The 14,960-nt window shown below is 43.0% G+C and overlaps 1 protein-coding gene across 2 annotated transcripts in view; it reads right to left on the reverse strand.

Annotated features, from left to right (window-relative positions):
• LOC128307217 (signal transducer and transcription activator) overlaps positions 1-14,960 on the reverse strand; it is a 28,552-nt gene that overhangs the window by 7,403 nt on the left and 6,189 nt on the right. For both annotated transcript variants that reach the window (XM_053044974.1, XM_053044973.1), the window contains exons 2-7: positions 3,525-3,859; positions 2,445-3,418; positions 2,220-2,343; positions 2,010-2,133; positions 1,411-1,900; positions 975-1,314 (exon numbers count right to left, since the gene is read on the reverse strand). In XM_053044974.1, the coding sequence (XP_052900934.1) occupies positions 975-1,314; positions 1,411-1,900; positions 2,010-2,133; positions 2,220-2,343; positions 2,445-3,418; positions 3,525-3,652 (2,180 nt within the window). In that variant the 5' untranslated portion in view covers positions 3,653-3,859. The remainder of the gene's footprint in view (positions 1-974; positions 1,315-1,410; positions 1,901-2,009; positions 2,134-2,219; positions 2,344-2,444; positions 3,419-3,524; positions 3,860-14,960) is intronic.

Raw genomic sequence — 14,960 nt, forward strand, 5'->3', positions numbered from 1 at the left:
TCACACTAAAACTCTTTTTGGCACGATTTTAGATTTAGATACAATTTTAGACAGGACGCACTGTCTGCCACATTACCCACATTACTGTTACAAGCACAGGTCTCACAAGAAGAAGGTCAAAAATAAATAATATTATTAACTAAAAAAAATAAACGAAATTTAAACAACTTTTCTTGTGTTAAATAACAATCCTATGGTGGGTTTAAATTAGAAAAAAAATAAATGATAACTAAAATTTAGTTTTTAGGACCAATCCCCCGTAGCAAGGACTGACTATCCGGCTACGTGGTTAAATAAGTCGATACGGCCAGGATATCGTGTATAAATCCTGCCGGCAAAACAGTGAAAGTCAAAATAACGAAACCTATTAGAAGGAACGGCGTAAATAAGAAGCGCTAGTAACAAACGAATGAAACATTGATGGAATGTGAGTCTGGTACACGCATACGCATGAATCTGTTGGTGTTGTAAATATGTTTTTCGACGAAAAAGCTTATTATATTTAAAATAGCGTACAATTTAAACCCAAATTTCATGCCTTATGCACACCGTATTAGAAGCAGCCAGATGACGCAAAACTTGGTGAACAAAATGGTGCATGAATTGTGCAAAGAAGTTGAAATTGTAAATTGACATGAAACAAAACAAAAACATTGACTGCTACTAAATAATGCGGAAAAGGAAAAATGCATGCTTCTACACTACGCTACGGCTTTTTGATGTTTTTTTCTTTTTGTTAAGATAACCTTCCATACTTTTTATCTCCACACACACACATACACACTCAATTTTCATTCATCTCATTTATTCCGTGTCTCATATTCACTAATTTTCACTCATTTTCATTTTTTACTGCTAAATTTACTTTTCCAATGAATTGCAAGCGTGCAGAAAAGCGGTAGTGAAGCAGATTGCTTCTGGTAAGGTAGGAAGTAAAACAAAACAAACAAAAACCAACTTCAAAAATAACTTACCCGCTGGAGGGCGTATCGCGCGACGCATCTGGCGATTGAATATTGTAGGACGGTGTGTTCGGGAAGCTATTCATCTGGTTGTTGGTCGGACCAGGCATCAGTACGGCACGCACCTCCGACGCGATATAGTTCTTGTTTCGCGGTGGTCCCGCCGGTGTCGTGTACCGATCGAATGCTTCATGCTTCGGCTTGTTCGGGTACAGATAGAAGAGATCGTCAAAGTCGCGTATGCGATCGGACAGCGAACGGGTGGAGAAATCCTTTGCCGTAAATGGTTGAATGTGCAGTATCTGTGGCTGACCGTCGTTACCCTCATTAACCCAGGCAATGGTAATGCCACCTACAACAGAATCAATGTAGCAATTCAGTTTTTGGAGAAACGTTTTCGAAACAGCTTCGTTCTAAAACAGAGGGTGGGTTTGATCGTTTAGCTTACCGAGCTCACTGTCGGAGAATCGTAGCAGGAAGGTACCCCGCGGGCACTTGAGCAAATAATCTTCCGCTTTGGACTTGTGTATGAACCCGATGATGCTACCGTCCATCCACGGACCGCGCAGATGCTCGCGCGTTACCTTCATCGCCGCGTAAAACCAATCCCAGAACGTGAACGAACGGTCCGGGATCGGTTCCTTGCAAAACTGCGACCACATGATCGTAAGATCATTCGGTACCGGGAATGGCAGGTTCGTTTTAAACGCTTTCTCGCACAGGAAGTGCATATTTTCCGCCGTCAGCGAACGACCGGTCGAGGCGCGGAACTTCATGTTCAGTGCTTCGGCAAGCTGGTTCCAAATCACTTTATCCGGCACCTGGAACGGGATGCGGTTTATGTCGGCGAACGCATTATCCCAGGTAATGGTGGCCCATGACTGTGGTTCTTGGTTTCCGTGTACGATCACCACTACCGGAAGGGAGATAGTCCACACCTGCATAAAACACCACGATGACCCCAAGAAGGAAACAGAGAGAGAAAAACATGAGCTTGCTGCTTAACAAATGGATTCTAAAACGTAGGCTTAAATGTGGTATACGAACCGAAAAAACGAGATCGCCATGTCCAACGGCAAAACTGGACTGGAAGAGTAGTGCGAATTTTTCATCCATCACACACTCGGTGCCTTTCTTTTCTGCGCGCTTTATTTTCTTCAGCTGCATGTTTCTGGAAATGTAGTTAAACGCAAATACATCAAATTGCACATTAGCTTATCGCATCCTCATCTAAAAAAAATCATCACAAATCCTTACCGGAAGCTCACTGACAGTTGCTTGGTCGTTTCGTTGTACTCCAGATTGCCGATGTTGTTCATTATTTCACCGCACGACTGTTCGGAAGCTTTGTTGGTCTGTTGCGTTTGCTGAGCTTGGGCCTCTGCAGATATAATTTAGAGAGAGAAAGTGTGAATACATTAGGGCCTCTTAATAAAACCAAGGATGCCGCCTTGGCAACTATTCGCAATCACGCACACTTACCGGATATGATAGACACCTTCACCTGCGGGTTTACCATCTTGATGTTGAGCGTGTTGCCGACGAGCAGGCGCACGGTAGCGGCGAACCGCGTGTTTGTCTTCATCACCTGCGGTGGTTGCTTCTCGATAATGAACGTGTTGGTGATGAGCATCTTCAGCAGATTCGTCACATCGACCATCGCCTGCGGCAACAGATCCGGCACGTCCTCCTGCTCCACATGCAGCTTCGACTTGTTCTTGATCGCGAGCCGTATCTGGTCCTTCGTGCTCCAGATGATCTCCGCCAAGCTTTCGCACCATGCCTGTATGGTGTCGAGATTGCTCGCGCTCATCATCGACGCACCGTTGCCGGCGAAACCCTGATTAATTTTCCACTGCGACAGGTACTTGTTCAGCACCTTGTTCTGCACCTCGTCCGTGATCAGTATCGTCTTTCTGAACCCGTCCACCAGGGCGAGCCGCTTACCGGTGCACAGCTGCAACCGATCGTTCACCATCTTCTGGTGCTGGGCGAGCTGATTATGGGCGTGCGCCCTCATTTCCGCATTCTCGATCGTTTCCAGCTGGGCCCGGTTCTTCTGCAGCTCGTGCACCTCCAGCAGCAAATGTTCGTACTCCTTCATCAGGTTCCGGTTGTCGTTCTCGTTCGTGCGCACCATTATCTGCAACTGCTGAACCGCATTGAACACCTCCGTCACCTCCGGGTCCTGCACATTCACGCACTCGTCCGGATAGGCGACGCACTGCCGCTCCCGGTGCAGACAGTTCATCAGATGCTGGTACAGCTGGGCCGGATTGTGCGAGAACAGCTGGCGGAAGTTGCGGGCCGATTCGTTCAGCCGGATCTTGATGGTGAAGTTCGTCTCCGGCAGATTGATCGCCGTCCGTTCCAGCTCCATGATGAGCTGGTTGAGAAAGTTGGCCGCATCCTGCTCGTACACCGCCTCCTGATCGTTCGTGTACACCGGTGCATTACTATTTTAAAAATAAAAAAGACGAAAAGAAGCAAATTGACTCGTATTGTTTAACCACCCGTTGCTCGGTTGTGATGTGCAGTCATGCAAAACCCCTTTTTACTTACAGCAAACGTTCCTCGATCCATTCTGCTAGATAGTGGCGCACCTCTATCGGGAAGTTGCTGCCATAGATGAAGCGTATCTGCTCCAGTATCGGCTGCGGCAGCTGATTTACCCGGGCCCACAGTGACATCCTGACGCTAACGGGATGGGGTTTTTGCTCTTTTTTATTGCGCACACTACTTATCACACTATCTATTACACAACAGTTTAGACCAAGCTCCGTTCGTCTCTTAGTGGATGTTCAACCGATGCTCCAGGCTCTCCTGGTCCGTCCGACTGCCGGCGGCTGATCGCTTAATTAGCACACTGAAAAGGGTCCCGCTCTAATGAAGCACGACTGCAAACGGCATGGAGAGCAAACATTAAGATTAGTCTCTGGGCCTATTATAACCCTTTCGCCCACTGCTACACCCGGTTCTGATCAAGTTACGCTCAAGGTTTGCCCAGTATGCCCGCCACTATATTAGCACGTCAACGCGTCTATCAGCGTTGTTGTTTCTTAAGCCTATGGAGTAACCCTTGCCAGTCCCAACAAACGGGTCCCTCCTCCCTGAGACGCACGCACACACACACACCAGCAGATCAGAAAAACCGATAAGTCAACGTCGCCCGGGTGGTACAACCGTACTTGAAACTGCATAGCACACACATTGCAACTCTTCCCGCACGGAACGACTTCACACGAACCGTACCCGTGTGCTCGATGTGCACTGCCCGTCCCGGGTGGGGATTTCCTGCACCGTGTGCACACCGAGTGCGTGCTTTCATATGCCCTCCTTACTGAGCCGCACTGGTGGAGAAGGACCGAAACATTTCAATCTGTTCCCAAGATCTAAGAATTCCTAACCTATAAACTATTGGCTTTCTTCGTTCTTAGGTTAATTAAGGAAAAAACAACATCGCTTTCGTTCGTTCTCGCTCTATCGCATGCTTATACTGACCTCTGCGTGTTGCAACTTTGCATATATGCATCCTCCTACTTCCTTGATCACTCCACACCCCCAAAACCCTCCTCTATCGACCCTTCTATTCACTCTCGCTATCAAATTTATGGACCAATCTGCAACAGTACACATTTCCTGGAACTGGTTGTTTGCAATACGCCTAGCATTTATGGATTGCACAGCCCCGTGTTCTGGCTATTCATTTTAGAAGCCACCTTAGACACACTGTCTCCCAATGCCACCTTGTTATGAGGCTGGCAGCAAACAACAATAACAAAAAAAAACAGGACCGTCCATCAATACAACTTTCTCCATTGCTTCACATTGCGCAGCGAAAGTGCGATGAAAGAAACTTTCGAAAGAAATTGCGGCGAGTGTGACTGCTTCCGTTCTATATGTTTCTAACATCGCTTAAACTGCATTTGCGCCTTCCTGCGTCCCCCCCGTAGCATGGTTGACCTTCAAAATGCACGGAAAACGGGGGCTCAGAGAAGGTAAGGGTGTGTATTTTTGCATTTTTTTTCGCTTTCGCTTCGTTGTCGAGTCGTGCAGTTATTCACTATTAAGAACAAGCTTTTAACCTCCAACTAGAACGGCAAGGCTAACGTGCCTTGGGTTGATAAAGCACCTGGAAGACGCTTCGTTTAGGCGTTAGTTCCGTATGAAACGCTACCAGTTCGTGATAAGTATGTTTAATTTATTAGTTTATATTAGATATCCAATAGCTTGACCCCACGAAAGCGTCACGACGTTGTGCACAAATAAATCGCTGCTAGTGCTATGGCCCAGTGAACAGGTGTGGGACACCTCCTCTGATGGAAATTCTAGCTCTAGTTTAGCGACACATTATGCATAATTTATTTCACTCATTACAGTCGCTCAGCTGGAAGCATTTCCTTGTATTTCCTAGATCTAAAGAATCTAAGATGCACTAAAAGTTACACCAAAAAAATCTCGGGAAACCTCATGAATCTACGAAACTGTGAGAATTCGCGAAGCTTAAGGAATAATCTTTAAGGATTCATAAATCTTTGAGAATTCTTAAATTAGAAGTATTTTTAGAACTGATATTTAGATTCATTTATTCAGTTTTACTTAACAACAACAAATTTACTCAACACTGGAGTTCTAGTTTACCCTGGGTATAAGAAGGTGTTAGGTTCTTGAGGTTCCTCGCTGAATGTCCGGATCCGAAACAGAGTCCGGGGTTGCCAATACCCCAACCAATGACAATACAAAAATACCCCAAAGACACTTGTACATCAAATGTGGAATGCATGTGGACGCCAATTTCCAATGAAATTCTTGATCGTTCGATTAAACTTCTCGCACACATCCGCTTTCTCTACCCCCACAGAGACTCCTTCTCCTTTTTCTCATTTCTAGCTCTCTTTTTTCTATTTAATTATGTTTATTATGCCGCAATAAAGTGTGTAAACCCGCAAGGTGTATTAAAATGTGAATCACGTCGTTTCACGCTGACCGATGCCCATCAATTTCCCATATGCCTGAGCACATCTTTCAACATTTGTTCATCTAGCTCGGGCGCAGTTGATTTAAACGGGAGAAACGGAATCTACGTAGAACGCTGCATAGCTAGCAATAGGCGGGATCAAACGTTAACTGAACTCGGGAGGTTCAACTTAAGATGGTGGCTTTAATAACGAGATCTCCTGGTGTACTTCAGATGGGAATTGTCTCCAATGTTTTTTGGTCCATCGTCCACCGACCAGAGGCGGACTACGCGAGCAAGTGCAAGCCATTACTGTTAATTAATGACCTACACCTTCATGTACTACTGTTGTCCATTGCCCTTATTTCAATCCAATTTTAATAACGGCTCTAAAATTCCCAATTGATGATAAATTAAACACTCCCTTTCCTAAGCTAATACTCTCTCCCTGTTTTTTTATTCTTGCCCGGGTGTTCGAAGCGATCGCAGAAAATTAAGCCATCGGCTTCATTCCTTTCTTCACGGGCTTCCCAGGAAAAGCTGATATGCGTATCGACTCCCATTCCTCACAACGCATCTCGCCCGCGTTGATCGTTCCTACGGTGTCGCGGCACGTACGTGAATGCTTAACTAAAACAAACAGCACCATTCTGCTGTGCGGAGGGACTCGTTCGGGTGGCCCCTCCTTACCAGATGCACGGTATGCATGATCAGCCCTTCTTCCCCAACGTCAGTGCCAGTGAAGGTGTATCGAATTACGCTGTGCAACACACCAACATTATAAGCCATGCACAAGAGCGAAAGAAAGAAACGGCCGAGGAAAGTGTTGGTGTAAGCAAGTGGGTAGAGGTTTCTGATTGCCAACCATGGGCACAACTCTGATTCCTTCCCGTTTTCTCCTAACCGCTGCACCTAGAACACCGGCGCCGGAAAGCCTACCGCTGAATCGAATCGAAAGGGAACTACGGTCCCACCCCGACGGCGCGAAGCAGAAACACCAGAAGAAGGAGCACCGAATGCCAGGGGTCAATATACCAAGAATTGTTTATAGAATTCGTACTCCGGTACTCCCTCGGTACATGCGGGTCACAACGGACTGCTGAGCATGACGTAAACACATACCCCCGGGTGTGGAGGAGCGTGGGTTGGTTTTAGGCTCCCCGGGGGGAGCAGTATCGCTAACAATGCTTCTTGCTGACTAATCGATAGCAAACATTGAACCTTTCATTACCTTAAGACAAAAATAGCATTATGGAGCAGGTTTTTGTTGATTAATGCTACAATTATTAGCGCGAATATTAGCTATTGAGTTAGTATTTCATAAAGATAAAATTTTAAGCAGATAAGCAGATTTTTTTTCAGCAGAGTATGTCGTAATAAAGAGTTTTAAGATTTAAGTTAGATACGAACTTTAACGCTGTTACCGCATACATACCGGCATACCGGACCGCTGAGAGTTCGTCTCTCTCTCTCTCTCTCTCTCTCTCTCTCTCTCTCTCCCTCTCTCTCTCTCCCTCTCTCTCTCTTTCTCTCTCTCTCTTTCTCTCTCTCTCTATTTCTCTCTCTGTGTCTCTGTCTCTCTTTCTCTCCCTGTATCTCTATCTATCTCTCTTTATACCTCTCTTTCTCCCTTTATTTTATTTTATCTCCATCACTTCTTACCTACTTTCTTCCTCTTTCTCTCTCTCTTTCTCTCATTTTTTTCTTTCTCTTTTCTTTTTTTCTCTTTTTTCTTTCTCGTTCTCTCTCTCTCGCTCTTTCTTATGCTCTATCTTCCCCGACCCCTGTATCTATTTAACCCCCATCTCTTTCTCACTCTCTCTCTTTCTTTCTATATCTTCTCTTTCTATCTCTTTCTCTTTCTTATTTTATCTCTTTCTCTTTTTTTCTTTATCTCATTTTCTCTTTCTGTTTCCCTTTCTATCTCTCTCTCTCTATATCCCATTTTTTCTCTTTCTTTTTATCTAACCCTTACCTTAAACCTTACTAATTCCAGTCTGAAAACAAACTAGTGAATGTGCGCAATGACAAGAACGATACGCGCTTGATCGTCTACGCTTAAGTGTCTAAGGCATTTAACAATAAAAACTAAAAATGAAAATCAGAATGAAGCTTAAAAACCGAATTAACGACTAAAAATCTCTATTTTGAAGGTTCGAGACTCCACATTTGATACACTAATCTTCTATGACGATTAAAATATAAGGAGTCATAAAGATTTTGAGAGTAACCTCACGATTTGAATTTGACACGTCGTCGCATATGTGACAACGTTAATTGAAATCAAATTTATATCCGAATTTAAAAACCCTGCACACGCGTATGCGAACATTTTACGTGTTCCAGCAGCAACTTGTAACAGGCGAAAGTCAACCAACACCTAACACCAGAAATAGGACGACATCCATTCATCCAAAATGTCATCAGTTCCAGCAACCGAACCTTTCCAAAATACAAACAAAAACCTTCCTCGTCCCTTTCTGCTACTACCGCTCGAAGGGTGGCGTGACACAATCAATGAAGTACGATGATTAATTGCGGCCAACTTTGGAAGCCCATCGCTTACGATGAGAAAATAAAACACCACCCACAGATAGCAGCCCATCTTGGTTTGCTTACATTGGGAAAGGAAAACATACTGCTCGAAATAGCCGGTCGAAAAATGGCCATTTCACAAGAGTTAAAAATGAGAGAAAATGTAAGTAATTAGATAAAAACATTTCGAGTACAACTGGGACAAAAACGTGGGTTTTTTTAGAAAAGGGACTCTCGGCCGGGCGCCAGAATTTGCAAACCTGTGTGTGAATAAGTATGTGTTGATGAGACCAACGCCAACAACACAAGTGCAAGTGGGAGAGCACTAAAAACGGGATAACATTAGGGAACGGGACACGATCTTTATTTTCGTTATACACAACCTGTTGCTTGGAAAGGACAGTTTAACCAAAATAAAGCGGATATAAAAAAAACATCCATTATCAGTAGGAAATAGATAGAGGGAGAGAGAAGATCACCAACTTATCCTCCCGTACTTTGCTCTAGACTCAATCTACCCCACTTGCACAAAAACACTTCAGACCGGATGCTGCTCTGTTGACCCATATTTAAGTTGCAAAATATTCGCTCTTCCGTATCCCTCATTATGCTCTCTCTCTCTCTCTCTCTCGCTCTCTAACACACAAACACGAACACTCACTTAAAAAAAAGGCCAATTAAGGTAATTGATCCTTTGCTTCCCACATTTTCCGTGTCGGATAAGGATAACACTCACGCTGATAGGGAAATAGATCTTCACAAATCTCCTGAACTGTGTTTCCCCATTTTGGGACAGTCAGCTAAACCCAAACACGCTCACAATAGCTCGCACCCTTCTCTTTCGCACAGTACTGGGGGATCCAACCATCCTAGCGGCTGTAAAAAGGGCGCATGCTTCCCGGGGGCGCCAAAGCAAAAAAAAAGGCCGCTCTGATGTTTTATCTCTTATGCCAAACCCAATTCAACGTGCATAGATCTATATATATTTTTATATGTATATATCTATATATATCTATATATATAAATATTTTCTGCAAAACTTCCTCCTGCCGAATATACTATAATTACAGCATAAATTCTTGAGGTTCTATTTATTTTTACTATATATACACATTTTCAAAATGATTACAACATATTTTCAACTGCGTGAGAGACAGTAAAGCAAGAGAGAGCAAGGGAGGGAGACAAATGAATGAAACAAAACACAACACAGCTGGAACGGAAGTCATCTCCCGGGGGAGAGCAAAGAGATTTCCCAGAATATCCAGGCGTTGTTCCTTTTGCGTTTTCCGCCCATTTTCCGGGGGAAGAGGGGTTGTGAGTGTGGGAGGTAGTTATGTGAAAAAGGTCGCTACAGTTAATGCAAGGGATGATTTGTCCCATCGTGGAGTAATTAACGATGACTTAACGTCCCTTTAAACACCTCTATACCCCTTTTTTGTACAACCAATTACATTAAATCAGCGAAACTCAGTGTTTGATCGTAAGCTTAAAACGTTTAAAATTATTATACAAAAAAAAAACAAACTATTTTAATAAATAACAGTAACATAAATCTCTACCAACAAACCCTGCAAAAAATGACATTTTAAAACTATTTGATAGGATTTTAGTAATGCATCGGGTGCGATATTGCATGTGTTTCAGTATTTTCCTGTTAGCGTTAGCCAAAAACGGAATCCATTCGCTTGCATTGCCTGCGGGAGGCTTGTTGTTTTTACTAGAGACTTTGAACTGGGCAGCTACATACGCCTGTGCTGGAGACTAAGTTGATGGTCGAATAGATTGATAGGTGAGTTACGACTGTAAACGTGTTCCACATTCTGCGACCGTGAGCGGGTTCATGTGCGTTACTGTATGTTACGATCTGGAGCCGGATCTCGCTGCCCCGGCCGTTGTCATGGTGAATTGACGTAGCCCTCCCCCCCCCCCCCCTTCCCCCATGTTTCTGAACGATATGGCATCCTCACTCACACCGGAACGATGACTGACGTCATCAGAGCGATCTCAAACGCGCTCACCATGACGTACTAATACGCCGAGCGATTAGTTATCTTTCGCCTTTCCGGCAATATGTTGCACCCTCACTTCCCCTCCCATTCCACAGCCTCAATCGGATCGGGTTGCAGTTCCTGTTGCATTGTCCCTCCGCTCAGCTTATTCTAAAGTGGTGCTCAAAATCCCGCAATTTCCTTGTGCAACACGACATGCAAATGCGGTTTTTTTTGTACCGTAAAAAGGTACCGCGAGGAGACCCATGACTGTGTGTGCAACCAGAACTGCAGATTTAATCACACTCTGTCTCTCTCCTTCAATTGCTATACAGAAAAGAGAGAGAAAAAAACTCACATCCATGAACTTTATCAATTATGCAAATTAAATCGCATTTTAAATGTGAACATTTTAATGCATTAAGAACCGGTAGAATGTGCGAGGAGATGTCTAAAAGAGAGAGAGAGAGAGAGAGATTTAAAGAAAGAGACATGATATTGAGAGTGTATGCGTATAGAACACCTTCAACCCTGCTCTATATCTCCCTCGCTTTCGCTCGCTCCATACAGGATGCGCTTCTATATATTCCTTCCCAACCAGCAACGTGTTGCTTGCTGGTTGGGAATTTAATAATTTCGTGTAAAGAAAGTGTAGGATTAGTGTCACAAAAAAAAACAATACTCAAAATAACAAAAAATGGGCAATTAGAGCGCCCCTGCCCATCCACACATCGCATACAATCAAAACAAACCTATAAAATATTCAGGATATTATCCTACAACTTTGTCACTCCCTCAATAACTAATGTCACAGGACACCACAATGAATGATGAACAGCACACCGGTGAAGAACAACTTTTGAGCTAAATTACAACATTCACGCTGCAACAAGCGTACAACAATCGAAAAAGAAGAAAAAAAAACGATTCACTTAGCGAGTAAAAACAACAAATGAAAGTCCCCACTAACCTAGAAAAGAGTGCAAATCCGGACAAGTGCAACGTTCCGACAGCAGACACACTGTGAGCAATCCCGCTTCTATTTTCTAAAACAAAAACAATTGCTTCGCACGCACCCTTGATGCGGCGCCAGCTGTGTGTGCGTGTGTGTGTGTTATGTGATAAGAATACACTAAACACTATAAACGCTGTCGTTACTTGCCGGACAACACATTCACACGCGGGATTGGAAGCTTTTTTTCTGCCCCTTAATGCTTGAACACTGGCTTCGCACGAACGCGGTTACACATGATGCATCACAGCACCATCACCGATTCGATGCGTACAACTTCCCGTATCGAACTGACGTGAGTGACCGATTGATCAGTTCGCTTTTATACGCCCACCGTTAACGCTTACACGGTGGGGCGGATGATTTCGCTAGCGCTCGGTTTTGCTCCAGAGGTTCGCAAGCGCTCTCGCGCCCGTCCGTCCACTCACGAGGCGGTATCCGTCCGGGGGTCTCTGTTTGCCGGTTACAACGAGGCACTCACCGACTAAAAGCCGTAAAAAGCCCGGGTTTTGGGTTGAGCCTTTTCCGCCAAAACTCATGTGCCGGACCCAGTCTCGATGTATTTTTGAATAGCACAGTAAAAAGCCATCGAGCACAATGGAATCAGAAAAATGTTTTCGATGGATATGACGGATTTTTACGTTTTTTTTGAGTGAATTACATTAATTTATACAACCAATAAACAAACAAAAGGAACAAAATCTCGCTGAAAAACAGTCACAACCGCACGGAGTGGAGTTATGCTTCGTAATGATGCGTCCGCCAACAAGACCATCCACCAAGTTGTGGTGAATGAAAAAGTAAGAAAGATAATTCTTTTGTCCACAATATAAAAAAAACCAAACCATTATCAACTTGAAAAGGTCAACAATCAACGACCAAACCGTGTAAAAGATGGGACGTAAATAAGACGTACCGAAAATGTCATAAAGTAGCGATAAAGTAAAATCAGATAAATAAATTCCAAGAAACGGTGCTAAATATAAAGCTTTTTTAAGCTCAAGATAAACCATTTTATATGCAAAGTTTTAAAGAATTTATCTTACACACAAAAGTGTTGCGATCGACCGAGTACACCTGGTGTAAGGCGATACCTTTTACTTTCTGGAAAGACGAAATGTCTTCAAACGAATGTGACATTTACATTAAATTAAGCCAATAGTTATAGAATGGAATAATTTAAAATTCGCACATTGAAGCAGTTGATAAGGCAATCGTTTCCGGTTTAGAACACCGGTGGCAGTTGATATTGATATTGTGGCATATAATAGCGCAAAAATGATAAGTTGCATATGAGTGACCGTGTGTTTGACATTTGAAGCAGCATAAAAAAACATTTAAAATTGTAACAACTTTTGACCAATTGAACAGTACAAACAATGGCCTTTAGCTCAGATTTATCATAAGTTTAGATACTAATAATAATGTTGTGACATCATATGACATAAAATTCATTATAACGTTACACAAATAAACGGACTTCATTACAACTGTGCGATGTTACTTTTCCGTATAACGTGGACATGTTCCGCATGAGTGACTAGCGAGCACCGTGAGTGCACCGGTGTTCTGTATGCAGAACAGAAAAGTGTACAACTTTTTACAAAGAATGTAAAAAAAAACAAGCAGAAATAATTATGTTATAGTAATAATAAAATAATGCTCCGGTGCACAGAGATCACAAACTACACTGCAACAGGGATCCTCCTTTGCAAGGAGTCTTCCCAAACGGTCACGCATTGAAAGATGACGGCAGAAATGCTGTTAAACGAGAAGCGCCGAGACAAAAACAATTCGGTGAATTGTTTGTTTGGTTCAACGTTTGTTCCGCTTCCCATTCCTTATCTGCACCCGTTTGGGTGGTAGAGTTTTCTACTATTTTGCTTGCAAAAACACACCGCCGTGTGAGACCGCTGGGAGACTGCATCGCGGACTGGTGCGTGTTCGCAAACATTGCGCGATTTGCGTTGTTTACTGATGCAATAGAAAAGAAAATAATAAGCAAAAAGTGTCATCATAGACACACCGGAACTAACGGTTGTTTATATACATTGGAGGAAGAAAATATTTAATGCAGTTGAATAGTACATCAAGACAAAAATGTATGTTATATACTGAATACATTCAGCATACTTGCCAAACCCCACTTACTCTACTTGGCGTAACGACCGTCCAGGTCAAGCCTGCCAATTCTGAATTATTAGACATAATTTAGTCATAGTCAGTCCTTGCTGCGTGGCATTGGTCCGGATGGGACTTTGGACAGGTCCTGTCGTGTGAAGGCCGGCGTTGCTACCAATAAACCACAGGCCATCCCAAGACTATCCCGCTTTGTTTACCTCAAATTTCATATCGGTGGTGGCGCCAGTTGCCATACAATTCGACAGAGCGAACACAACAACAAAAAAAACCGTCTCAAATTAGGGATGGGTTTTCCGACAGGCGGAGGGTTTTCCCCGAACGTCCCGAAAACGCACGCAAATAAATAAAATATACACTTGGAAGGTGGGCCGGTTTGCCTAAACACACTGGAACGAGCACACAGAGCTGGGGCAAGAGAGAAGAGAGCTTACAGCTGGGCCGAAGGAAGTACCAATTAGTGAGCAACACATATTTCCTTGCACTCTCACACCATTCCTTTTTTCTCGCTGCCTGTAGTTGCCACTTAGAAAATAAAACAGAAACCCCAAAAACAAAACAAACGTAATCAACAAATTGCAATTGAGGAGTGTAACATCCCGGTGTCAATTTTTCCTACAAATGGATTAAAAATGGCGGAAGAAGGGGGGAAGACAAAACCCATCTTGGAAACTTGAAATAGTCCTTCCACCTTCTACCAACAACATTTTCTTGGAGAAAAAAGAACGGTGTAGGGTTTTCCCGGAGAATGCTTTAATACGAGCGCTCATTTTCCCGGGCTTGCTACACGATTTGGAGTGCTGGTGTTGTATTTTTTTTTTTTATTACGATCCTTCGCCTCGGCTGCTTTACCACTCATTCAGAGAGAGAAAATATGAGTGACCTTAACGATGAGATTCGTTCATTTAGTTGAAACAAAACGGACCGAGGCTTGATTTGTCGCACCAAGCATTTTTTTTAAATAATTATTATACTGTTCTAATTTTATGTTTCAGCTCTTATGCTTTATGTTGGCATCTTTGCGAGTGAAATTTATCTCACAATTATGTCATATATTCTCAGAAATCGATATTGAAGACGGTTATACAACCTCTAAATATCGAAACACATGCAAACAAATAGTGTCATATGTCAACAAATCATCGGGCTAAACACAAAAAAAAATGCAAACAAACAAACAAATATCAAACCTAAACCACATCTAACAATAACACAACTAATACAAGTAAAACCCTAAAAAAAATGATAAAAAATTAATAACAAAGAAACTACAACCTAATACACAACAAACAAAACAATAATAATAATAATAAAAAGGGCCAAAGGATGCACATTGAGCAAACAAAAAACTTTAGAACCTCATA

This window comes from Anopheles moucheti, chromosome X (assembly GCF_943734755.1).
Source record: "Anopheles moucheti chromosome X, idAnoMoucSN_F20_07, whole genome shotgun sequence".
NCBI classification, from domain to species: Eukaryota; Metazoa; Arthropoda; class Insecta; order Diptera; family Culicidae; genus Anopheles; species Anopheles moucheti.